Here is a 27096-nt window from a genome sequence, read left to right as displayed (position 1 = left end):
CTCATTAAAAACAAATACACTTGTTGGCATTTTCCTGAGTGACAAAGGCATATATGCACAATTCATGGGGGAAACCTCTGTGCTGTGTTGTGCCTCTTTTGTCCTCTGGTGGAAATACTACACTGAAGGAAAACTGTTAAAACAGGAAAAAAAAATCAACTTATATGTAGCAGCAAATACAGACCCCATCATAATCACAGGCTGGCATTTTTTTCTGCTTTCCTGAGATGCACTGAAAAGCTGAAAAATATGGTCCTGTTACATCTGTCCTTAGAAAGAGTCATTAGGGAATCCAAAAAGGCCACTGTTAGAAGCAATTTGTTGGCTTCCTGATACATCAGGTTCATTATTGTGATCTAAGTACCAGCCTTTGGCACCATTTGCAATTTGGGGGTAGGTTGTTAATGAAATCTAGAAAAAAGCAGTGGCTATGAAATCAGTTTTTGAGGTTATTTCACACATTCTCCATACTGAGGTCACTCAGTGATTTGTGTTTGAATGCAGAGAAATCAGAAAGCAGCCAGTCCAGGTAAATGAATGGTGGTTCCTGTAGTCAGCCCCAAATACACTTGACTCTCCAAATTGTAATGCAGCGATTATTACAATAGCTACAGAAGCGTTATTTCAACAGCACCTTAGGGGAGAGATGTAAACTGAATGCAGAGGTATAAGGATGACTCTTGTAATTCAGTATAAGCTTTTGCCAGTTTTCAAGCCAACTCCCCAAATCAAGCAGACAAATCAATACGGTAATGAACGAAAGCACAGAATTTTAAAAAATTGAATACATTTTTTTCTTCCTTTCAGTTATAGTTGCTGAAAATATGTTTTTTAAACACAAGAATATAATGATTTTATTAATTCTTAAGTCAACAATATTTTGAAATGCTCTGGTTCTGGCTCAAGGGCAGGGGTAGAGGGGCAGGCAGTCCAGGAAGGGCAGTTCCACAATCTTCGGGCTTAGCCGTTGGGGCTCTATTGACTTGTGTCCCAATACTATCTATCAGTTGGTCGGTAGAGCTCAATACTACATGTGGCTCACTAGGTGAAAACTGAGTAGCTTCAGTCTGCTTCCAGTTGGAAAGAACAACACTGCTTTCAGAAAGTATCTCCCACACTGAGGGTACAGCCAGGCTACCCAAACTCCTTGTATTCTTTTTTGAATGGTCAAGCCTTCTACAAATGCTTTTGTGTGTATTTGGCACGTTCAGTGTAATCAAATCATACAAACACAGGGAGTCTTGAGAAATCTTAGCCACCTTTCCAAACTCAAAACAATTTTCATGGAAAAATGAGAAATGCTATTTCTTTGTCCATTTTGCCACAGCAATTTAGGTTGAACAAGATACCTAAGAGTTCGCTTTAATATTTTATTTAAAAAATTTTCTTGGATGTACCCACAGCACACAGAAGTTCCTGGGAAAGGGATCACACCTGTGCCACAGCAATGACAACACCAGATCCTTAACCCACTGAGTCACCCGGAAACTCCTCACAGAGTTCACTTTACATTGTGCTTTATCTTTCTACCCTTGACATCAAACATTTTTATGGACCTATTAAGCAAGCCTAGAAAGAACTTCAACAGTCATCTGGTACAGCCTTTGCCTCCAGGCAGGTGACATTTGGTTCCCTGTGACATTTGGTTTCTCTGTGCAGGTTACATTTTACTGACCTCACCCTGAAAAGCCATGTTTGAACATGTCATATCAGCTCAGCTGGACCATGAATCAAACCATTACATGTACATTGAATAATACTGCGAAGTACATAGTTATCCTAAATGTAAGTACAAATCCTGTTTTTGTTCTAATGGGGATTCATTATATATTTATCCATGAAATTTTCTTCCAAAGCAATTGATTAACTAGAGGTAAAATATACGAATTGAGAAAAGGCCCGAAGAGTTAACTAAACTCCAACTATACCATGTCAGACAAAATTTGTAAGGTCACTCTTGATAGGTCCAAGGGTGGCTAAGTTACACATGACAAAACGTTGTGTTTTAGAAGTACGTGTTACAACAAGACCTGCAAGGATCTGAGACTGAGAAAGATTAAAGGACTAAGATGTGCTGATGTAGCCATAACTGAAAGCAGCTATCAAAAGGCAGCAGGCAGCTGGGAAAGAACCGTTTTTTAGCTTAGAGGCCAGAAATTGCTTAGATTGCCTCTGGAATTGGAATAAAACCAACTTTTAATTGGTTTTAAAATCTGGACTGGACCACTCCTGCAGTAACCCATGAACCCATGTGGAAGCTGAGGGAATCTTAGCCAAACCATCTGACCTGTGAATTGTTTTGTTTGGGTCCCTTATAGGACAGGAAGTACCTGTTGTGCAGTAATTTCACATCAAGTTACAGTGTTTCATGATGTTGCTTGAACAGAGAATTCGAAAAGAGATAAAAATTTCCAGAGAAAAAGTCAAGCATCTCCACCAACATGCCCTGGGGCTTGATGGACCCGCAGAGCTGGGACTTAGCACCAATTTCCCTCCACACCTCAGCAAAAGGGCTTCCAGAAAGAAGGGAGGCAGCTGGACGCATAGACTGCATTAGTGAAGGCCAAACAGGTATTTTAAGATAGATTTAACTCAGAATTTTGCTAGATTCATGACAGTAACTCCAGTGCCTCACAACCAGCCAGATTTCCACACTGTTTGATTGAGTGATGGTCACTCTTATGAAATATGCATAGGATGAAACTAGCCCAGTGGCAGAGAGCGTGTGGGGAGCCACCCATTTTCCATGCCCAGGATGTGCTCTATTCACAGAGCATTGAAGATAATAGATGGAACAAAGGGGTCCTCTTAACAGTGCCCATGGATGGGGACTGACCTGATTGCTCCTTGAGAAACAGGGGTAAAGGAGGAAACTAAAAATTGCTCAACAATTTCCGACTCCTTAAACAAAATGGAAAACCTGTTGTTGATGAAGAAGCTAAGTTTAAATTAGTTTGTAAATACAAACCCCACCTTCTCAGGCTGGAAATCACTGAAATAAGTAAGCCTCACCAAGAACTCTCAGCATATGGAGTTGAATGGCTGCCAAAGAAGTGGGATAGAAAAAAGAGCAAGAGAACCAAATGCAGTAGCCATTAAATAACAACAACAACATCAACAATAACAACAAGCTTTTGTACCCAGGGTTTTCTTTTTTTCCCAAAAGGAGTAACATTCTATATTTTAAAAATAGGCCAAATTCTTCAAAAATATCAGTGTCATAAAAGACAAAGAAGAGCTGAGGAACTGCTCTAGATGAAAGGAGGCTAAATGACGTGATGACTAAATGCAGTATGCAATCCTAGACTGAGTCCTGTACTGGACGGAAATGCTATAAAGGCCATCATTGGGTGAGTTAGCAAAACAAGAATACAACTAGCAGATTACATAAAGTATTGTATCAATGTCCAATTTATGGGAGGTTTTATGTAAAAGAATATCCTTATTTTGGAAAATCCACATTAAAATATTTAGGGGAAAAAGGCCATGATGTACTCAACTTACTCATAAATTAATTAAAAATTGAGATATAACTGACTAGGGTTTTCAACTTGATGATACACTTTTATTTATTTATTTATTTTTAATTTTTTGTCTTTTTGCCTTTTCTAGGGCCGCTCACGCGTCATGTGGAAGTTCTCAGGCTAGTGGTCCAATTGGAGCTGTAGCCACCGGCCTACACCAGAGCCACAGCAACACGGGATCCGAGCTGTGTCTCCAACCTATACCACAGCTCATGGCAACGGAGCAAGGGCAGGGATAGAACCCGCAACCTCATGGTTCCCAGTCAGATTTGTTAACCACTGCGCCACGACAGGAACTCCAGATGATACACTTTTAAATATATTACTTGGAGATGCTAGATCTTAACTCTGGAATGTTCTAGAATTTCAGGCTGGTACCCAGGTGAATGGAATCTGCAGAGATATATTTATTTGGGGACTATAGGATGGAGGACTCAAATTTCAAGGGTAAAACACTTTATCAGGTCTAATGGTTCCCAGTGCATAAAGTAAACCATTTTCGTAATTATTCTTGAAGGATGCTCATTAATATGCTTTACCATGACTAAGAAACTGATCAAGAACTTGAACTTACGTAGAACAAAAAGAGGTTTTATACCTATAGAAATCAATGCTTCCCATTTCAGGAAGGGTTAGGGTTAGGGTTAGGTGAGAACCATGTATCTCAGTGTAACTTAACTTGACAGAAGTGGGAGCTCTAGAACCAGACCCTCTGGCTCAAATCTCAGCTCCACCACTTACTGTCTGTATTACTTTTAGAAACTTACTTCACCTCTCTGTAAGATGGAGATAATAAAAATATCTAACTCATAGTGTTGTGATGAGGATTAAATGAGGCAACACTTTCAAAACATGAGTGCCTGGCCCAAGGTAAATAATCCATGAATGTTAGCATTTAATGTTAATTAAATGTTGCAATACAGGAGACAGAAGGAAAAAAGGATGCTGTGTCATAAATCTGGGTCTCTAAGACTTTGATACTCACCTATAACACAGAAGGGCTTCCGGGCAAATCTTAGTCTTCCTTGCCATCCTCTATATCGGCAACAGCAGCCTGCAGACCAGATGCGAATAATGAACTCCAAACCAAAGACGACAATCATCACGAACTCCTAAAAGATCAAATAAGACATGGCAGAGAGAGGCATTATGGAGCAAGCTGCAGCAAGAAGCTCCATGGATATTTCTGGATATTCAGCCACTTCATCTAAAACATCAAGTTGTTAGTGTCTAAAGTTAACATGTCCTCTTCCCCCAGTCAAGCTAAACCTGGAGCACTTCAGAACCCCACACTGTATTTCCTATCATGGACGTTATTCCTTTTCAAGACTCTAACGCTTTGCAAATTAGGGGTCGGTTTTAATACTAAATGTATAGGCTGAATTACAGATCTCCCTTGTCTGAACATACAGTCATCCCTCGGTATCTGTGGGAGACTGGATCCAGGGTCTCGTGGGTACAAAAATCTGGGGATGCTCAAATCCCTTATGTAATATGGAGTAGGATGTGCATATAACTTACGCACATCCTTCCATATACTCTGCCATCTCTAGATTACTTATAATACCTAATACAATGTAAATGCTATATAAATAGTTGTGGGCATGTGGTTCAAGTTTTGCTTCTTGGAACTTTCTGGAATTTTTCCTCCCCAAATATTATAGATCTATAGTTGGTTGAATCTGTAGATGTAGAACCTACAGAGAAGGAGGGTTGACTGAACAGCACAACTAACTTTAGTTACCTGATAACACGTGAAATATCTGAAATAAGAGAGCAAAGCCTGAAAACACAGCTTTACAATTTTACAGAAAACAGACCTTCATTTTGCTGCAAGGAGTGACATAATCCCTAAGCCCTTAAGACTTGTTCTCAGAGAAAGAGAAGTAAATATTTAGGAGTATATGGAACTCTTTTGTTACGATGTCAAAATCTCCTTATAAAATGGCACGTTTTGTTACTTTCTGGTGTGGTACTTACATCCTTGGCCAGAAATGAGACCCTGAATTCTATGAATGTGAAGCTTGTTAATTATTATGCTGCCCTTTGGTGAAGCTGCCTAGAAAACAACTTTTGCTCCAGGAGAAAGACTTTGAGATTATTTAGGAAGAGTTGTGAGTGAACCCTGGGAAAGGCCCACTTAAGTGGCCCATTACATAGTGGGTCACAGAATGAGAAACCAAATGGAATCTGTTGGAGCAAACTTGTCACAATCACCTTGTTGGCCCTCGGTAGGGATAGGCGCTGAGTTTATTGAAATTGGTTTCTCTTAAAAAATATTTTCCTCTCCTGTTTTTAAACAAGGGTTGACTCAGCATTTATAATATAGAGCAATATTTATTGATTTTTGTTACAATTGCTTAATTATAAAAGTGATACATGGTCTTTGTTAAATTTTCTAAATGTCACAGTGTGGAGCATAGAAAGTAAAGGCCCTAATCCACTCCCCCTTCTCCTGTCCCAGGTCCCAAGATAAAAGCCATTATCAAATTTAGAAAAATGGGTGGCAAGTTTTAGGCAAATGTCTATTCCTTCAGTTTGAGCATGTGAGGATGTGGTGCACTTTGGAAATGCCTAGTAGGGATGTTTCATTCTATCCTTTGTTATCTTGCCCTAAGTAATCCAAGTATTTCTCAGGATGGGAAACAAATCTCCAGTATCCTCACTACTCACAATAATTTAAAACTATCTGTGGGCTAAAGCTCCAAAGGGGACTTTATGCAGACAGCCAAAACTATGGGCAACACACATTCCTTAAGGATATGAAGGTTTTCTTTTGTTTTGACTTTGTTTCATTTTTGAGTATATACATCTAGGTAGTTGGATTTATTCATTCATGAAGGTGGCACAAGTGCCACGTAAGGAAGAGCTGGGAGTGAATCCTGGGATAAGGCCAGGCTTGTGTTTGACCGGCTCATCTCTCCACACATAGAGCATGCTGAACCCAGGTGTCTGTGCAGCTGCGCCTGCACCCAGTCTAGGTTTAATGGCAGGTCCACTTTTTATCCCTGCCTCTACCTCTTACTTGTGCCAAGAAGTTTGGCACTCCACTGGCAAGAGGCCATATTACAAAGAATAGCTGAGAAAATCCCAAATGTGGCCTGAGCAACTATTGGACGGTTTTTCTCTTTTGTGGCAACAGCTGCTACCCATAGGTGTATGGCTAATCTTCTGAGGTAAGGTAGGCCCTCCCTGCCCTGTTTCTATGTTGTATCCTGAGGCAGGACAAATTACATCTACACATTCTCCACTCAGGTCCTCTTGTAGTCATGAATATTGTCTGCTGAATTAAAAAAAATGTTGGGAAAAATCCTTCATTTCCAAATAAAGAAAGAGGAAGTTGTAATTGGCTTTCACTACAGGGTCACCATTTCTGCTTTGGAGAAGTAAGACTAGGGTCAGAATTCTCCTCTCCTATGAGACCATTGCATTTTCTTCATGAGGGCTTGGTTTTAGACTATGTGAACAATAACCTCAAAAATCTCCAGTCACTGCATGAGCAGCAATGAGATGACTATGGAGTGTTTCTCTCAGGCCCAGAGCTACAGGCCCTGGGGATATTCCCTCTCAAGACTTGTGCTTGTATGACTGGGAACAAAAGTCAGAAACCACTTTGACCAGATTCTGTCTCTTGTGTCCTGAAATTTCCACCTTATTTCAGTTAAATGGAACAAAGCACTGCTGAGCCAGAGAAGGGAAAGGATGTCCGATCTGACAGAATTGGTGGGGAATGGAATTGTGAGATTATCACCTTTTCTCTTTTCACTTTCCAGCTTTGTTGGGGTATGATTGACAAATAAAAACTGTATACGTGAGGTTTTGATGTATATACATATTTACATTGTGAAAGTGATTGCCATAATCAGGCCGATTAACATACCCATCACCTCACAGAGGTAACTTTTTTGTGTGTGGTGAGAATACTTAAAGATTTAATTTCTTAGCAAATTTCCAGGAGAGAATAACACTATTGTTGACTATTGTCACCAGGCTATATATTAGATCTTCAGGTTTTGTTCATCTTGCAGAACTGAAACTTTAAACTTTGTACCCTTTGCACAGGCCTGGGAAGTCACCATTCTATTCTCTGTTTTTATATGTTCGACTTTTTAGATTCCAAATATAAGTGAGATGTTGCCCTACTTGTATTTGTGTGTCAGACTTATTTCATTTAGCATAATGCCCTCCAAGTTCCAAGTTCATCCATGTTTTTGCAAATAGCAGGATTTCTTTAAAATGTTGAATAATATTCCATTGTGTGTGTGTGTGTGTATGTATGTATGTATGTATCTATCTATCACATCTTCTTTATTCGTTTGTCCATTGATGGCCACTTAGGTTATTTCCATAGCTTGGCTATTATGAATAATGCTGCAATGAACATCATTTTGAGATCCTGACTTCATTTCCTTTGGACATAGGACTGGAAGTAGAATTGCTGGATCTTATGGCAGCTCTATTTTTAATTTTTTGAGAAGTTTCTATGCTGTTCTCCACAGTGGCTGCACCAATTTACATTCCTACCAACAAGGTACCAGGGTTTCCCTTTCTCTGTATCCTCACCAGTACTTGCTATCTTTTGTCTTTTTGATAATAGCCATTCTAATGCATTTGGGATTATATCTCATTGTGGTTTTGATTTGCATTTCTGATGATCAATGACGCTGAACACCTTTTCACATACCTGTTGGTCATCTGTATGTCTATTTTGAGAAATGTCTATTCTGGCCCTTTGCTCATTTTTAATCAGGTTATTTTACTTTTTTTTTTTTTGATATTGAGTTACAAAAGTTCCTTATATATTTGGATACTAATGTCTTATTGGATGTTTGGTGCAAATGTCTTCTCCCATCTCATTCGCTCTGGTGATGATTTCCTTTGCTGTACAGAAGATTCTTAGCTGCAGTCTCACCTGTTTATTTTTATTTTAGTTGTCTGTGATATTGGAATCACAGCAAAAAATAAAAAAAAAAGACAAATACTGTATGATATCACACCTGGGATCTAAAATGTAAAACTAACTAGGGAATATAACGATAAAGAAACAGACTCACAGATACAAAGAAAAAAACGAGTGGTTACCAATGGGAAGGGGGAGGTGGCAAGCAAGAGAGGGGTTAGGGAGTTAAGAAGTACAAACTTCTACGTTTAAAATAAATAAGCTGCAAGGATATATTGTATAGCACAAGGAATATAGCCAGTATTTTATGATAACGATAAGGAGTGTAACCTTTAAAAAGCATGAATCACTATTTGGTACACCTGAAACATCTAATATTGTAAATCAACTATAATATAATTTTAAAAAATGAAATAAGCCAACAAAAAAGACTGTCCGAACCAATGTTTAAGAAGCTCTTTTCCTATGTTTTCTTCTAAGAGTATTAGTGTTTGAGGCCTTCTGTTTAAGTCATTCATTTTGAGTTGATTTTTGTACGTGGTATGAGATAAGGGTCCAATTTCTTTCTTCTTCATGGGGATATCCAATTTTCTCTTTCATGACAAAAACTCTCAGCAAGTCAGAAATAGAAGGGTATTATCTCAATTTGATAAATAGCATCTACAAAACCCTTACAGCTAATGTCATACTTAATGATGAAAGACTGAATGCCTTTCCCTAAAATCAAGAACAAGGAAATATGTTCATTTCATCACTCTTATTCAACATAGTTGCATAATTCAGTCACCACAATAAGGCAAGTAAAAGAAATAAAAGGCAAAATTGGAAAGTCAGGCATAAAATACTCTTATTTGCAGATGCATCATTGTCTACAGAGACTATTACAAGCAATCTACCAAAAAAAAAAAAAAAAACTCTTAGAAAGAAAAAGTGAGTTTAGTAAGGTTTCAAGGTACAAGATCAACTTACAAACACCAATCACATTTCTGCATACTAACAATAAGGATGTGGAAGCCAAAATTAAAATCACAATACCAACATTTTATAATTTTCATCATGCACACTCTGTACAGGTTTGGTTAATTATAAAATGGTGATAAAAGAAATCAGAGGAGACCCAAATAAATGGAAAGACCATGTTCATGAATTGGAAGACTCAACATAATAAAGATGTAAACTCTTCCTAAATTGATTTGTAGGTTTAATGAAATTCCTATCAAAATCTCAGCAAGTTTTGGAGTTTCCATCATGGCTCAGTGTTAATGAACCCAACTAGGATCCATAAGGATGCAGGTTCGATCCCTGGCCTCGCTCATTGGATTAAGGATCTGGCATTGCCCTGAGCTGTGGTGTAGGTCACAGATGTGGCTCAGATCTGGCATTGCTGTGGCTGTGGCATGGGCTGGGAGTTATAGCCCCGATTCAACCCCTAGCCTGGGAACTTCCATATGCTGCAGATGCGGTCCTAAAAAGCAAAAAAGCAATGAGATCCCGCTGTTTAGCACTGAGAATTATGTCTAATCATTTATGATGGAGCATGATAATGGGAGAAAAAAAGAATGTATACATGTACGTGTAACTGGGTCACTATGCTGTACAGTAGAAAAAAAACTGTATTGGGGAAATAACAATAAAAAATTTTAAAAATGTCAGTGAGGTTTTTTTGGTAAACATAAAGAAACATATGCTAAAGTTTATGTGGAAAGGTGCAGGCCCTAGAACAGCTACACAAATTCTGAAAAAAGAGAATAAAGAGGGAGGAAACACTTTTAGCTCATATTAAGGCCTGCTATCTAGCTCTAGTAATCAACACTGTGGTTTTGGCAGAGGGACAGACAATGGTCATAGAACAGAATAGAGAACTTAGAAATATACTCAGACAAATATGCTGAATTCATGATCTGATAAAAGGACAAAAGTAGTTTAATGGGAGAAGAACTAGCTATTTCAATAGACAATGCTGGGGCAATCAGACATCCATATGCAATAAAATGAACCTCTATCTACATCTCACACCTTATACAAAAATCAGTTCCAAATGGATCATGGGCTTAGGTGTTAAAACTATAAAACTTTTCGTTAAAAACATAAGAAAGTATTTTTAGGATTTGAGCTAAACAAAGAGTTCTTAGATTTAGCACCAAAAACAAAAGCAATATAAGGAAAAATTGATAAATTGGATTTCATCAAAAGTAGAGAGGATGAAAACACAAATTATAGACAGAATATATTTGCCAACCACATATCTGACAAAGGACTAGTATCCAGAAAACCTAAAAACTCTCAAAACTCAGTAGTAAGAAATATTTCAACTAGAAAATGGGCAAAAGATATGAACAGACAGGTCATTGAACATGAAAAGATGTTCAACATCATCAGCCTTGTGGGGAATGCAAATTTAAACACAAGTTAACACTATACACCTAGTAGAATGGCTCAAATTAGGAACAGTGCCAATACAAAGTGTTGGGCACAATGTGGAGAAGCTAGAACTCTCAAGCAGCTGGGCGGAATGTACAATGACATAGCCCCTCTGAAAACAGTCTTTGCTGCTGTACCTCAGAATAAACCAGTTCCTTTTCTCTCGCCTTTTTTTTTTTTTTTTTTTTTTTTTTGCTTTTTAGGGCCCTACCTGAGGAATATGGAGGTACCCAGGCTGGGGGTTGAATCAGAGCTATAGCTGCCGGCCTACCCCACAGCCACAGCAACCTAGGATTCAAGCCACATCCGAGCTGTGACTTACACCACAGCTCACAGCAACACCGGAGCCCTGACCCACTGAGCAAGGCCAGGGATTGAACCTGCATCGTCATGGATACCAGTCAGATTCACTTCCATGGCACCACAACGGGAACTCCATCTCTCACTTTTAATGGAAATAAAATGCCCTTTATTTACTCAAATGGTTGCTAAAGAGATTACTGCATAGAGACCTACTCGGAGGAAAGCTGTAACATAAAGCTGGTGTTATTAACCATGGTTCTGTACTTCTTTTCTGAAGATCCTAGAAGCTTGGCTTTGACAGTTCTCCACAGAACTGAAGGTGTTGTTTACTATTTGAATCACCTGCCTTGAAGGAGTTGTAGTGTTTCCTAATTTATCCTCATAGAATTTTGGTAAAGCATAGAGTACCTTTCCCATTTTTCTTAAAGACTGAGGAAATGCACATAGAAATTAAGAAACCAAAGGGGCAGGATAGAGCTAGTCCTAGGTTCCTTTTATTATATCTACTGACGATATCAAGCTAGCATTGACCCTCTCCTCTAGATAGTAAGGAAAAGCCTCCATACATCACACCAGAGGACTGTGTTGCTATCTCAGTGATATATATGACTTTGCAGTATAATTTGAGATTTAAATTCTATTTGTGCAGTTATTTTGTTTTTGAGTCACTCAAAGTGGTTTTAGGTACAGATTGATTGATTTTTTTGGTACAAAGTCACAAGCCTAGCAGCTCACGTTCTGGATGTTTTCTCATTAATTAACAGCACTGTTCATTAAAACACAGTGACCTTTGTCTAATCTACAAGCTGTCTGCTGTGACCATTAGTTCTTTCTGGTTTTATGCCATCAAATAGAATTTCTGTGAAGATAAAATGCTGACATTGTAAACCCCATGACATTTGCACTAGTTCTTCAAAGCTGTGGCTAATTAGATGTACAAAATTAGAACTACTGCCTTTATTGAGAATATCAACATAATCAATTACCAGCTATCTTTGTTCGTTTTTTTGTATGTGTACTTAAAGTAACATAGGGCAAGCAGGCCAGCATGCCTCCTCACATAATCCCTGCAGGGAAAGGATTTGTGACGTCAGCTGGGTCGTAAATTACAAAGAAAGGCATCAGTCAGAAGGCTTGCAGTTATACTTCTTTGTAATTTGGAAAATTCTATTAAAATACATACTGAGGAAATGAAGTTAAAGATCCTAAGATGCTGCAGTGCTTAAATCAGGATATGGAAATATAAATACAAAAGTAAATCATCTTCTGGATTTTTGCCTCTTCAAAGGGCAGAAAAAGACCCTAAACACATGCTTGCTAACCAACATTTGAAGGCCATCACATGCCTTCATCAATCTAGCTTGCTTTCACAGTCTTTTTCCTTTTTAAGATGTTATGTTAGCTGTTAGTGTTTTGGAAGAGAATTTGAGGAAGTGAATGTTTTTACCAAGGGGATTGGTTCTACCTGGAGTTGAAGACAGAATCATGCTTGTATGGAGGGTGGTGGCGAGAATGTGTCAGATGTTACTAAGTAGACACTGAGTAGGGGTGTGCAGGGAAGGGGGCAAAGAAGTAGGAACAGGACGTGGGAATAGACCCGTGGTTGCCAAAGGGTAGGGGCGGGACCAGGATGTCTTGGGAACTTGGCGTTGATAGATGCAGACTATTGCCTTTGGAATGGATTAACAATGAGATCCTGCTGTGTAGCACTGGGAACTATGTCCCGTCACGTATGATGGAACATGATAATGTGAAAAACCTCTGGGATAAATGAATATTGTCATATAAATGAGATTAAATGAATTTTTTTCAGAGGGAGATTTACACTTTAAAAGCCTATGCCACAGCCACAGCAATGCCAGATCTGAGCCGGGTCTGCGACCTACGCCACAGCTCACGGCAACACCGGATCCTTAACCCACTGAGTGAGGCCAGGGATCGAACCAGCAACCTGGTGGTTTCTAGTCGAATCTGTTTCCACTGCGCCACGATGGGAACGCCAAGTGTCCCCTTCTTAAAGTCATAATGACATCAGGTGAAGGATGGCTCAGGCTTTTCCCTCTGCCTGCCTGGGGGAAAAGGGGTGGGGTCTGTCCCTGGGACACAGGTACAGGGCCACTCTCTGCTGAGGAGCCCAGGTTGGCAGTGGGGAACAGAAAGCAGGCTCAATGAGTTCTTTTTGTCCCCCACCCCAAACCAAATTATATCTTGATTGGTTTAAAGTTTGTATACAGGTGTGTGTGCATGCCCCAGAAGTTAGAACTAAAACACTGAGTCATGAACTCCAAGCTAGAAAAATTGAAAACAGCTTGCTGCACCTTGAACTGAACCCAGATATTCATTCTGCTAAGTTCTGCCAAATAATCACAAAGGAACCAGTTCAACTTGGAACTGAAGCTAGAAGTCCTGAATCAGATCAAAGTGGTATGAACATCAAGAGAGACTCCAAAAGGAATGAAATAAAACTAAGTTTTCATTTGATTCAAGTTGCTAATTTATCAATTTCTCATCATCTATAGGCTTTTCTTTCTCTCAAGAACTATATGAGCTTGCCCCCAAATAATTTAAAATTTAAATTTAAAATGAATATTGATACTGGAAATAAAATGAGACCATTCTATTAGTTTTATTGCTTTTTTTCTTTTCTTTTTAGAGCCACACCAGCAGCATATGTAGGTTCCTAGGCTAGGGGTCAAATCAGAGTTGTAGCTGCTGACCTACACCACAGCCACAGCAACGCAGAATATGAGCCACGTCTGCAACCTACACCACAGCTTACAGCAATGCAGGATCCTTAACCCACTGAGCAGTGCCAGGGATCAAACCTGCGTCCTCGTGGATGCCGGTCAGATTTGTTAACTGCTGAGCCACGACAGGAACTCCAGGTTTATTACTTATTTATTTATTTTTGGCCACACCCAATATGCATATGGAAGTTCCACTGGCCAGGAATTGAATAGGAACCACAGCTGTGACCTACATCACATCTGGGACCTACATCACAGCTGCAGCAATGCCAGATCCTTTTAACCCACTGTGCTGGGCAGGTGTACCTGTGCCACCTCAGAGACAATGCAAGATCCTAAACTGGCTATGCCACAGTAGGAACTCTCTCTATTAGTTTTATAATAAGAAAATATGCAAAAGCAATGGGTTTTTCTTACTTACAAAATTTTAAAATACTTATAAAAATTTAAATAAAATTCTTTAAAACAAATGAACAATGTATATCAACCAAGAGATATCCCTGGCCTTAAGAAATTGGTACATATCAGCCAAGTTGACTCTAAAACAAATCTTATCTTCCCTTGGTGGTGATATTTCTCTTGTGGGTGGCAGTGATGCCTGTGACAAGACAATAATTAGGACCGAGTTATGGACTGAATGTTTGCTTCCCTCCAACACTCCTGCTGAAGCCCTGACCCCCAAGGGTGATGGCATGTGGAGGGGGCCTTTGGGAGCAGGTTAGGTATGGAGGAGGTCATGAGGGTGGGGCCCCCATGATGGGATTAGTGCTCTCTCAAGAAGAGGAAGAGAGATTAGACCCCTTTCTCTCTTTGCCATGTGGAGACATAGTGAGAAGGCAGCAGCCATCTGCAAACCCAGAAGAAGGCTGTCACTGGGGAGCTACATCATCTGGCACCTTGTTCTTAGACCTCTAGCCACCAGAGAACTGTGAGAGGTGAGCACATCGACTCTGCAGCCTTTTTCTTTTCTTTCTTTCTTTTCTTTCCTTCCTTCCTTCCTTCCTTTCTTTCTTTCTTAAACAGCTGGCCTCAGTGCTACCAAGAGGCGAGGGCCAGCAGGACCATGTGTGCTCTTGGACAACCTTACATCCCTGCCTTAGAGCTTCTCTTGCTTGGACCAAAGAAACTGCTCTTGCACTGGGAGATCCCTTGCCTTCCAGATAATCTAACCCTTTTCTCTTCCTTTGGGGTGTTTGCTTTGTTTAGTATAATGAACTGCTCTGCAGCACTGACTTCATTTATGTGTTCTGCTTTTTGTGTCGCTTGACAAATGTACAGGACATCCTGTGACCACAAAGGATGTCTAGGGGAGCAATGCATCTGCCCTGCCCCTGCTCCAACCCACCCCTCCAAGCCAGGAGAGCGTCTGTTTGGGATGATAAGACACTCGCACTAGAAAATTCATACAATGACAGGGTAAGTATGTAGGTGCTGCTTCCCCATGAGAGGCTCCTGACCCAATGGGGTAAGCCCTCTACCTTGCAGGCCCTCACTCAATGTTTGCTGACTTTTCCTTTGGTTCAAAACTTTGGGTTCAAAAAAACTAATTATCTTACTGCTTAATCAATCCATTAAAATCAAAGTTCTGAAAAAGAGGAAGCTAGAGGAAAAACTGGGGTAAGTTAATTGGCCCATGTTTTTTTCCTAACCTGTCTATTCAGCATTACTGACACTAATTTTGATGGGAGAGACAATGGCTTCCCACTGTCTTGGTGTCAGTGTACTTGTTTTGATGAATCTAAGCTAGAGCGCAATAACAGTAATTACATTCACTTCTATATGATTTATAGCACTCAATAATTTTGTTTTCATTGGCAGTCATGGGATGAGATCTCTCTTCTTTTCATTATCTCACTAGAACAATAGATTTTCACCATTGGTTAAGATTGCTTCTTAAGAGAGGCTGGAAAAAAAAAAGTGAGGGACAGTTTATTTGAACATGTTTTAGGCAGAATCTCCAAATGTTTTGGTTTTTGAAGGACACAGAACTTCAGAATGGAGCCCAAGTGTCTCCTGAAAGCCTAGAAGAATCAGCCAGTGTTTTATTTATTTACTCAATACTGAGGAAGCAGAGTCTGTGCTAACGGAGGGAGACGCTCAACTGTCGAGCTGTCCAGTGGAGAAGATGCTCGGCTGGTTGGTAGGTTGTAAATATGGGGCAGGGCAACGGTGGAGTCCAGCAGAAATCAGATACTGCCTTGCTTTCCTTCCATGTCCAGCCACTACAGGCTTCACTGCAGATCTCCACACCACACCCAGGCTTTCTTGGTTCCACTGGCCCCACCTTCCTTATAGACCACCAAGCAGATAATAAGCCATTTTGATGTTAAAAAGTCTTGGCTTCCTCCTCTCCTACCTACAATAATTGTTTTCTCTTATAAGAATGAAGCACATTTTGTTGTCTAAACTGTACATTTTCCCCATCACTGTGGTAAGTGTTATTATTATTATTATTATTTTTTTGCTTGGGCCGCTCCCGCGGCATATGGAGGTTCCCAGACTAGGGGTCTAATTGGAGCCGTAGCTGCCAGCCTAAGCCAGAGCCACAGCAACACGGGATCCGAGCTGCGTCTGCAACCTACACCACAGCTCACGGCAACACCGGATCGTTAACCCACTGAGCAAGGGCAGGGACCGAATCTGCAACCTCATAGTTCCTAGTTGGATTCGTTAATCACTGCGCCACAAGGGGAACTCCAGGTGTTATTATTGTTAGTGTGCAGTTGACCTTTGGACAACATGGGTTCCACTTAAATACGATTTTTTTTCACTAAATACGTACTATTACTATTGTTCTACCAGATCTGAGGTTGGCTGAATCTGTGGCTGTGGAATTGTGGCTGTAGAGAACCGACTATAAAGTTGTACTGGTTTTCGACTGCATGGGTTGGTGCCCCTAACCTCTGCCTTGTTCAAGGGTCAGCTGTGCTCTAGGCAATGAGAGTACCATCCTTTACTGAGCTTTGAGAGGCAGGAAAACACTCTCTATGTGTGTCACCCACGCACCAGAACACACACCTGTCTGTGCCCTTGTGTAAAAGCTTTTAGAACCGATATTGGGGCTCAATCAACTAGGCTCAGACAGAAGAAAAGGAGAGGGAAAAACCAAGGAATAAAAATCTGCTGGAGACCCTATTCACAGAACACATCACCATAAGTGGAAAATGCATGTCAGCTCTCTGTGCCACCTCTGGTAAACAGAAAACATTAGCTATCCCCGAGGTCTGTAAGCTGGGACACTGTAAAAATATTCCATTAATAACATTTTATAAATTAAAGAAAAATCTGAAATATTATGCCCTTTTGAACATTTAGGTCATAAAGAAAAATCAAACATATGCAAGATCATTTATTTTAGTAGCTTCAATTTTATTAACCATGTGACTCTTCACACTGCATCCTTTAAGAGATCTGTCATGATTCTGGGATGTTTATTTACGTCCCTAATGGTTTCTAGTTATCAATTAAAATCATTCAAGACCGGTCATGCTGTAAATCAAGTATATACTTAAACTGGAAAGATGAAGAATCTGTTCATTGATAAATTTGAATTAATGAGGTCCTTTGCCTGCTGTTCATTCGTGTTATTAAACAAAAGATTAAGAATAAATGTCTTTTATACCCATGTCTTAAGAAAAACTGAGATGAAGATAAAAACAAGAAAATTACTTGGGAAATTTCCAAGCATTTAGAACACCAACTTTGATGATTCTTAAGTATAAGACAGCATAACGCAAATACATATTGATTTTATTTAATGGTGAATTATCCTGACAGTTGATTCCAAGGAATACTTGGGGGTACCTCTTGTTTCTATCACGATCCACTTCTCTGTTGTGTTATTCACCAAGCCACGTTCTCATTCTAATTTGTTATCCTGAGGTCTCCCTACCAGAGAGAAAAACGTCTTTTCTTAATGTGTCTAGCTTTTATCTCAGGCAGATGTGGCTCCTATTGTACATAAACCATTCCTACTTCCTCCCCCCCCATTTTAAAAAGTTTTATTGAAGTATAGTTGATTTATAATATTGTGATAATTTCTGCTGTACAACACGGTGATTCAGCTATACATGTACACACATCCATTCATTTCCAGATTCTTTTCCCACATAGATTATCACAGAATATCGGGCAGAGTTCTCTGTGCTATATAGCATGTCCCTGTTGGCCAATCATTCCATATTTCTCAGTCTGCATATGCCAATACCAACCCCCAATCCACCTGTCCCCTTTGGTAACCATGAGTTTTTAAGTCTGTGAGTCTGTTTCTATTCTGCAAACAAGTTCATTTGTATCTTTTAAAAAATGTTCCACATTTAAACGATATTATATGATGTTTGTCTTTCACTGTCTGACTTACTTTACTTAGTTTGATAATCTCTAGGTCCATCCATGTTGTGCAAATGGCATTATTTCATTCTTTTTTATGCCTAAGTAATATTCCATTGTCTATATGTAGCACATCTTCTTGCCATCACTCTTTCTTACCCATAATGTTGTTTCTGCCAAAGATCTCTGTTCACATCATCAACATATCGTAACTAATACCCACTGCTTGCTGGTCCCCTGTTAATGCACACCTCTCAACCCCCTGTCTGGACAGACAGGGGACAGAGCTGCATTAAAAGAGGGAATTCACACTCCCCTCCCCTGTAATAGAGACTAAGAGTCACTGAAGGTACAGTTTTCGAAGACTAGCTTTACATATCCAAAATTAGTATCTTATCAGAGAGTATAAACTGTCTATACTGCTGAAAGTTCACTTCTTCCACTCTTTTCCTTTGCTTGTTTGCACAGTAAATGCAAATCCAGAGGAGTCTTATCTTCAAGATCATATATATAGCTCATCAATTCCAGTACCACCCCCACCAATTCAAAATTTATGGTAATTCTGCTAGAGTTTGGGTAACACTAAATGTGTACCCTTTAAAAAAAGGATTTACTACTAGGCAAGTTAAGAACAGAAATGAGAGGAAAAAGCGAGCAGGTTTAACATATTTAAGAGGAAATAGTTTTCAAGATCTGTAATAGCATTTATTTGTATTTAAACAATTAATGGAATAATTACAACCAAACCATCTCATTAATTAAAGAAAACCCAGCAGGATCTTTATTTGACAACAGTTTGTTAGCAGAGATTATCTAAATATCGACTCAATGGAAAATGGTAAGAAATATGCCTCCTCCCCAATTCTAATTACCCTCTTTCAATCACTGTGAATGCTTCCTAAACACTGAAGCAATCCTTCCAATAAGCTATAGCTAGCTCATAAATTAGTATGCAAATAGGTGTCAGTCTGTCCTACACGGGGCTCAAGGGCTCTGTGATTGCTGGAAGCAGCCCCCAACCTAAGAAAAGCAAGACAAGAGGATCAAAAGAAGGGTTTATAGGAGTTCCCATTGTGGCTCAGTGGAATGAACCCAACTAGTATACATGAGGACATGGTGTAAATCCCTGAGCCCACTTAGTGGGTTAAGGATCCGGCATTGCTGTGAGCTGAGGTGTAGCTTGCAGACAAGGCTTGGATCTGGTGTTGCTGTGGCTGTGGTGTAGGCCAGCAGCTGCAACTCCAATTTGACCCCTATCCCAGGAAGTTCTGTATGCCACAGATGATGCCCTAAAAAAACCAAAAACCAAAAAAAAAAAAAAAAAAAAAGAAAAAAAAGGGTCTAAACTGTCCACAGCTGATCCAAGGAGTTTGTGACCGGTTTCTACAGCCACCTCCAGCAGTCCTTTGCTCTGAAGTTACATGTTGTATTCTGATCCTTTTAGTATCCTCTGTGACCTGCCCCAGTAAATCATCTAATTGCCTCTCTCCCTGACAGTGGCCGCCCAGTGAGCTGCAAATTCCCCTTCCAGGGAAGGAGAGGGCCAGCGTGGTGACTTGGTTAGGCCACTATTGGTAATGTGGTCATAGAAGGACATTTAGGACAAAGTGGAGAAAATTGAGATGCCATTGTTTTCCATTCATTCATTTAGTGGACAGCACAGGTTAGCAGCATGGAGGGGTTCTGCCACTTACCAGCTGTGTGACTTTAGACAATTTAACTTAATCTCACTTTTCTATCATATGATGGTAAAATTTCTCTATAGGTTTTGTTGTTGTTGTTGTTGTTGTTTTTGTTGTTTTTGTTTTTGTTTAACCAGGGTTTAAATGACTTAATATTTGTACAGTGCTTAGGACAGCAGCTGATACACAGAAATCCCTCTTATAACTACCAAGTAAAATAAATGTATTCACTCAATACTTATTGAGTGCTTACTATGTGCCAGGTACCCTTCTAAATGCTGGAGATACAGAAGGGGGCTAAGAGTCAAAAAAATCTCTTCCAGCTATAATGGAAAAAAATAAAAATCGCTATATACAAAAAACAAAAAAACAAACAAAAAAAAAACATCTCTGCCCACCAGTGAGGGAGGCACACATTAAACCTAATAGATAAGTACATTTTATAGAACATGAGGAGGCAAATGCTACTATAGAGAGTGATCAAGGAGGGTAAAGGTGCTGAGGATAGAGGGTAGGTGTCCAGCTTGAAGCAGGAGAACTGGGGAAGCCTTTCTGAGCAGACTGGAAGTTAAGGGTGAGTGCCAAGCAGGTATCTGGTGAAAGAGGCTTACAGGTAGAGTAACCTCTTGTTACTCTTTTTTTTTTTTTTTTTTTTGTCTTTTTAGGTCTATACCTGCGGGATATGGAAGTTTCTAGGCTAGGGATTCAATTAGAGCTGCAACTGCCAGCTTACACCATAGCAACAGCAATGCAGGATCTGAACCACGTACGTGACCTACACCACAGCTCATGGCAATACCAGATCCTTAACCCACTCAGTGAGGCCAAGGATCAAATCTGAGTCCTCATGGATACTAGTCAGGTTCTTTACCACTGAGCCACGATAGGAACTTTGATCTCTTGTTACTGTTAAGACTTACTTTTTATCCCAAATTTTTGTCATTTTAATTAAAATGTGTCTTAGAATGCTTTTTTTCTGGCTCATCTTGTATTGGGACTTTGTACTTCCTGGAGCTGGATGTTGGTTTCCTTCTCTAGTTTAGCGAAGTTTTCAACAATTATTTCTTCAAATAATTTCTATGCCCCTTTCTCTTTCTCTTCTTCTGGGACCCCTATATTGTGAATATTGTGTGCCTAATGTTGTTCCAAAGGTCTCTTATCCTTTTTTTCCCCCCATTTTTTTTTCTTTTTAGCTTGTGTGATTTCCACTACTCTGTCTTCCAGCTTTCTCATCCATTCCTCTGTATCATATATAATCTACTGCTGATTCCTTTTCGTGTATTTTAAAATGTTCTGTTATTGTATTCTTAAGCCCTGCTTGGTTTTTCTTTATGTTTTCTAAACTTCCTATGGTCATTATGTTTAACTCTTTATTGTATATACTACTCATCTCTTTTTACCTAGTTTTTCCTGGGTTTTGTCTTGTTCCTTGGTCTGCAACATATTCCTTTGTCTCCTCACTTTGCCTAATTCTTTGTTTTTATTTCTATGTATTAAGTTGGTTGGTTCCATTTCCCAGCAGCTCACTTCCTTCTGGTCACCTGAGTTATATGCTCTGGGGGTTCCCCCTCTGTGGGCTGCATGGATCCTTCTTTTGTTGACTACTGTGAGTGTTCTGGTATGTAGGGGCTCACCCTCATCTCTATTGGCTGCAAAGTACTGCCTCATGCAGTGGCTGCTGGCCTGCTGGTGGGTAGGGTTGGGTCCCAGTATGGCTGGCTTTGGATCTGGGCCTCCAAGGCTAGCTATGGCCCACTAGTAAGCAGGTAAGCCTTTGGTGCTAACAGGCTAGAGGGAAGACTTCAAAATGTTGCTTTCCAGTGTCCAGCACCAGTATCCATGCACCAGTATCCATGTGGTAGAATGAGTTTCTAAAAATGGTTGTTGCAACCATCTATATCAACAGGAGGAGTTCCAGTTGCCTCAAACTTCTGTGGGAGACTCTCCAAGGTCAGCAAGTGTCTAATCCAGGCTCCCTTCAAATTACTGCCTCTGTACTAGGTCTTAGAATGTGGGTGTTTTGCATGTAAGACCACAGTGCCTGTTTCCTACAGTCTTCTGGTTCTGCCATATGCAAACCTCACTGGCCTTCAAAGCCAGATGTTCTGGAGGCTCATTTTTTTTTTTCAGTACAACACCCTTGTTCTGGTGATCCCATTGTGGGGCTTGGACCTTTCCGCCTTGAGGAGAACCTCCACAATTGTGATTATCTTTCCGTTTATGGGTGGCCTATCTAGACTGTGGGTCTTGACTATACTATATCTTAACCCCTTCTACCCATCTCATGTGGTTCTTTCTTTATACCTTTAGTTATAGAAGATCTTTTCTGCTAATCTCCTGGTCATTATTACAGATATTTGCTCTATAAATGGTTATAATTTTGGTGTGCCCATGGGAAGAGGTGAGCTCAGGGTGTTCCTACTCCATCCTCTTGGCCATACCCCAAAATATTTTTATTTATATGTTCGTATGATTTAAAACCCTACACTTGCTTATCTTAATCTTCTGTTTAAATTTTTCTTGCTGAGACTCTAAAGCATCAATTATGCTACAATGGATTTGGTAAAATTGTCTTCTTTTTCTCCAAATTTGATAAATGTCTGGCTCAAAAGTCTGTGGGATGGTATGAAGACAAAAAGAATCAGATAGGCAGTTCCCATTGTGGCACAGTGGTTAACGAATCCGACTAGGAACCATGAGGTTGCGGGTTCGACCCCTGCCCTTGCTCAGTGGGTTAACAAGCCAGCTGTGAGCTATGGTGTAGGTTGCATAGGCAGCTCAGATCCTGCGTTGCTGTGGCTCTGGCATAGGCTGGCAGCTACAGCTCCTATTAGACCCCTAGCCTGGGAAACTCCATATGCCATGGGAGGGGCCCAAGAAATGGCAAAAAGACAACAACAACAACAACAACAAAAAGAATCAGATAATTCTCCACTTTTTTTGTAGGCAAGCCAAAGTTGGGGAGAAGAGACTTCAAACTTTCCTTATTTTCGGACTTTAAAGTTGCATGTAAAGGAGTGAGTATATTATTAAAGAGTTGAGGGATAAAATAGCATTATTGTCTCCATTTCTTAACCAAATGCTGAGTGTTCTAGACATTAATAAAAGCATATAGCTTATAATTGATACTATTACTTAAGTGTTGAAATCTTTGAGTGTGGGGAGACTGCTTTAAGCAGTGCTGAGCTGTGCAAAGGAGGGTGGTGGATGACAACTGGGCACGTAGAGTGCTTTTAGCATCTTAACATCCTCAGGCTAGGGCATGATTCACAGAAGTTGAGAGTGGTTATTTGCTTTGGTGATTTTTTTTTTCTGACTGTTGGAAAAAGAACCTACTTAAATAATGTTTTTGTTCATCTGAAATGTCATTCTGAAAAGTGGCTACTCACCACAGTTGTTAGAAATTTCCATCTTATAATTTAAAAACAATTTTTTGTTGGCCATCCAAAGAAACATAAAAATGAATTCTGGCTCTGGCTAAGGTCAAATCATGTTGAAATTTTATTTCATGCCTCTATGTTTCTGAATATTACTGAGTCAAGAGAAAGTAATCTCTCATTTCAGATGGACTTTTCTTGGAGATTTTCCCAAACAATTAATTCTTCTCTTTGGCATTCCTGATCTCACCTCTTGAAAATCCCAAACTGTGTTTTTTTTTCTATCCTCAGCTATCATTTTATGACATCAAAGGGAGCATACATATTTAGGTAAACTAAAACTTTAACCAATTTTTAAAGTAATTATTTTCCTTTGAAATTATTCTGTTCTGATGATGAAAATGTTTATGCCAGCGACTAAAGTCTTATATTGATATTTGCTGCTCAGGTATTTGCCCAGGATTTGATATCAGGGGCTTAAGGGTAAGGGCTAATGTTTTTAGGGTTTACAAGAGCTTAGGTGAGCAGTTCTCAAGGTGCAGAACATGACCTGTGTTGTGTGAAGAGGCAATTTTCGTTTAACCAATGATTGTTAGAAAGAGAACTGATATTTAGGGAAGATGCTAGATTCCTGCAAAGCACTGATGCCATACAACCTCTGACATTTATGTAGTTGAGAGGAATATGCCCAAATGCTCTGTTTCTTGGAGAACGGCATCCCTCTTTCCTGTGGGAAAACGGGCAGCAGCAGGTGATTATAATCACCCTAAAGCTTCATGACTTTCTATTCTAGATTTAGGTCTAAGAATGGTTCTCAGTGATCCCTTAGCAATTTTTTTTTTCTTTTTAAAAAATTAACTAATTTCACTGGGTCCTCAGTGCAATGTTGATCATACCTCTTTCAAAGGAAGAAGGCTTCCTCCACAATTTTGCATCCACCATCAGGACCACCAGGATTTTGGATGAAGACTGCTGTGAGCTAATACTCTAGGCAAGCTAAATGCTGGGGTTGAAGATGATGCAGATGGCCAGCCCTGTCCTGGGAAGGCACCTAAGAAAGGACTCAATTTGAAGTTTTAACAGAGGGACTGCTTGGCATTAAGGTTTCTAGCAGTACAACACAAGATGAGAGTACAGTGTTGGTTTTGATCTCAGAGTGGTTTGGTCATCAAAATGGTGGTGGCTCTTTCTAATTTTCTCACCCTCCATCTCTCAGGGTTCCTTCATTTCCCCTACATACTCATGACTCCAAATCTAGACTCTTAATTATAGATAAATATTTCCAATACCTTCTGATGATTCTCAAATGAATTAACTTAAACCTGTCAATTGCTCTGTGTTCTCTGTTTGGGTGATGGCATCACTATTTAACCACACCTCAAAGTCGGAAAGCACAGGCATCCTCACCTCCATCTCAAACACCACCACTTGTTGGCTCAACTTCACAAAGTCCTTTGAATCTATGCTTACCTCCCCATCCCCTCTGCTTCTGTTTTAGCCTGGATGCCCCTAGGGTTCAGGGCAATGCAGAATCCTTGTTCTTTCCTGCCCCCACTGCTCCTTCTCTATTCCAGCTCTCCTCCAAGGTACAGTCAGAATTACCTTTCTCAAAACTAAATTCTGTCAGGTCATTGTGCTATGTAAAGACTCCTTTTTGATTTTCATCGCTGACAGCATAAAATCCAAATGACTTTACTTTTGAAAACAAAGCTCTTTAAGTCAGGTTCCAACCTCCCCCTGAGCCTCTATCTGTCTACATGAATCCCCTAAAATTCAGCCAGAATGACCAAGACCTTTGTGACTCTAGACTCAGATCAAATGTCCCCACCTCTGGAAGCCTTCCTTAACCAGCAATGGAGAAACGAGTCTCTTCCTCTATTGTAACCAATTGTCCTTTTTACACATTTCCATTATACCATCATATTTACTATCGCATAATCTCTGGTTCTATTAACTTTTGGGTCTCTCACTCACTTTTGGTTCTTTCTCTCTCCAGGTAAGAAATTTGGTCTTTTAATTCAGAAAATTATTTGAAATTTTACCTTAAAAATGGGAGAAGATAGAATAATTCAAGTGAGATTAGGGAGAAAGCTAGGGCACAGAGACTAGAATATAACTGGTACTAAAGAAATCCTTGTTTAATGCACGGTTTGTTTAAAGCCAAATTTGTGTCAAGAGAGAAGTATCAATAATATGTTGCATGAGTTCTAGATGGGAGTGATGACCACTTAGTTTGTTTATGCTTAGGCTGAAGTGATCTAAAACCCTAGCTTAGAAAACTGGAGATATTAGTGCCTGTTTCTTTGGCCTCTAGAGATCAGTGGTGGAGTCAGTCATTGCTAAACGACTTTTTAATTAAAATCTGTTAGTGTTATGGGTAACTGACTGAGACACTGCAGTCATTCTCTCTTGTTATATGACCCTATTTGTTTTTAATGTTGGTTGCTAACTCATGTTGTACTATTTTTCTTTAATGTTGATGATCAACCTGCTTTGACACTAGGTAAGAATATTTGCTTTAATAACAAAAATGTTTGACCATCCTAGATTCAGAAGAGTGACTGAAGCTCACCAGAAAATGGGGATGAGTGGGGATAAAAGAGGCAAAAGTTACCAAATAACCATTTTATCTTAGATTTTGAAACTTGTGCTCAACACCACTTGTACTTGCTGTTATAGATCTTCTAAAGAATGAAAAATTGTTTTCAGAATTTTATACTGGCTAAAATTAAAAGATTAATTGCAGCCAGAGTATTCAGTGTTTCCATGGAGGCACTGAATTTATACTCTAATATCTAGATCTAGTATTAGTTTCATGCAGGCGATAGTTTTATTTTGCACCTCCGTTCTCCCAGGCATTGAGCGCTTCTTTTGTTCCTGATACTGGGGTGGAAGTGATGAACAGAACAAGGGCCACTCTTAAAGAGTTTGCATTCTGGGGACAGAAACCAATCGTGAAAAACAGTCATGGATAAGCAAGAAAATATCAAACGGTGGTAATGATACAGAGCTGACAAAAAAGGCTTGCATGTGGAGTATGTAAGTTGGTTTCCTTGGGTTGGGTGGTCAGGTCATTTAGTTTATTCACACTTTTTTTGAATAACCCCTACCTGCTAGGCACTGTGGTACAAACTAGGAAATACAGACTATTCCCAATTATTAGGCAGTTTTCTGTCTAGCAGAAATAAAATATGTTTGGAAATCGACAATCATATTGGAATGTGATGAGTGCTGTTATCGACCATCCGCGGCCACAGAGGATGCCCTTGGAGCTGCGCTGGACCCCAGAACACAGAGGATGTAGGTTTTTATCCCTCTGATTTATTTGACCTAAGAATGACACCTCCCATGTCATCCTTATGACCTGAGGATGAGCTGATGCCTTTCACTTGAAAAGACCAAATTACTGTGCAGAATGCAGCATGTGCTTCCGAACTGACAGAATGGATAAACTTATACCCACTTATACTGGCTTTTCTGCCACAATGCATATGCATTGATGAAATGCTGGAGAGGGATGGAGAAAAGGGAACCCTCCTCCACTGTTAGTGGGAATGTGTATTGGTTCAACCACTATGGAGAACAGTATGGAGATTCCTTAAAAAACTAAAAAGAGAACTTCCATCTGATCCAACAATCCTGCTCCTGGGCATATATCTGGATGACATTCTAATTCAAAAATATACATGCACCCTTTTGTTCATAGGAGTACTATTTACAATAGCCAAGACATGGAAGCAACATAAATGTCCATCAACAGACAAACAGATAAAGAAGATGCAGTACATATATACAATGGAATGTTAGCCATAA

The 27096-nt window shown here is 39.7% G+C and overlaps 1 protein-coding gene across 8 annotated transcripts in view; it reads right to left on the bottom strand.

Annotated features, from left to right (window-relative positions):
- Positions 1–27096, bottom strand: part of KCNQ5 (potassium voltage-gated channel subfamily Q member 5) — a 504676-nt gene that overhangs the window by 134324 nt on the left and 343256 nt on the right. For all 8 annotated transcript variants that reach the window (XM_003480275.5, XM_003480277.5, XM_003480276.5 and 5 more), the window contains one exon: positions 4510–4636. In XM_003480275.5, the coding sequence (XP_003480323.1) occupies positions 4510–4636 (127 nt within the window). The remainder of the gene's footprint in view (positions 1–4509; positions 4637–27096) is intronic.

This window comes from Sus scrofa, chromosome 1 (assembly GCF_054392235.1).
Source record: "Sus scrofa isolate SSC_HxYL_T2T_F1_AM1 chromosome 1, Sscrofa_HxYL_maternal_Yorkshire_Landrace_v2.0, whole genome shotgun sequence".
Classification (NCBI taxonomy): domain Eukaryota; kingdom Metazoa; phylum Chordata; class Mammalia; order Artiodactyla; family Suidae; genus Sus; species Sus scrofa.
The sequence above is the reverse complement of the archived record's forward strand: the minus strand, read 5'-3'. Positions and strand labels throughout refer to the sequence as shown.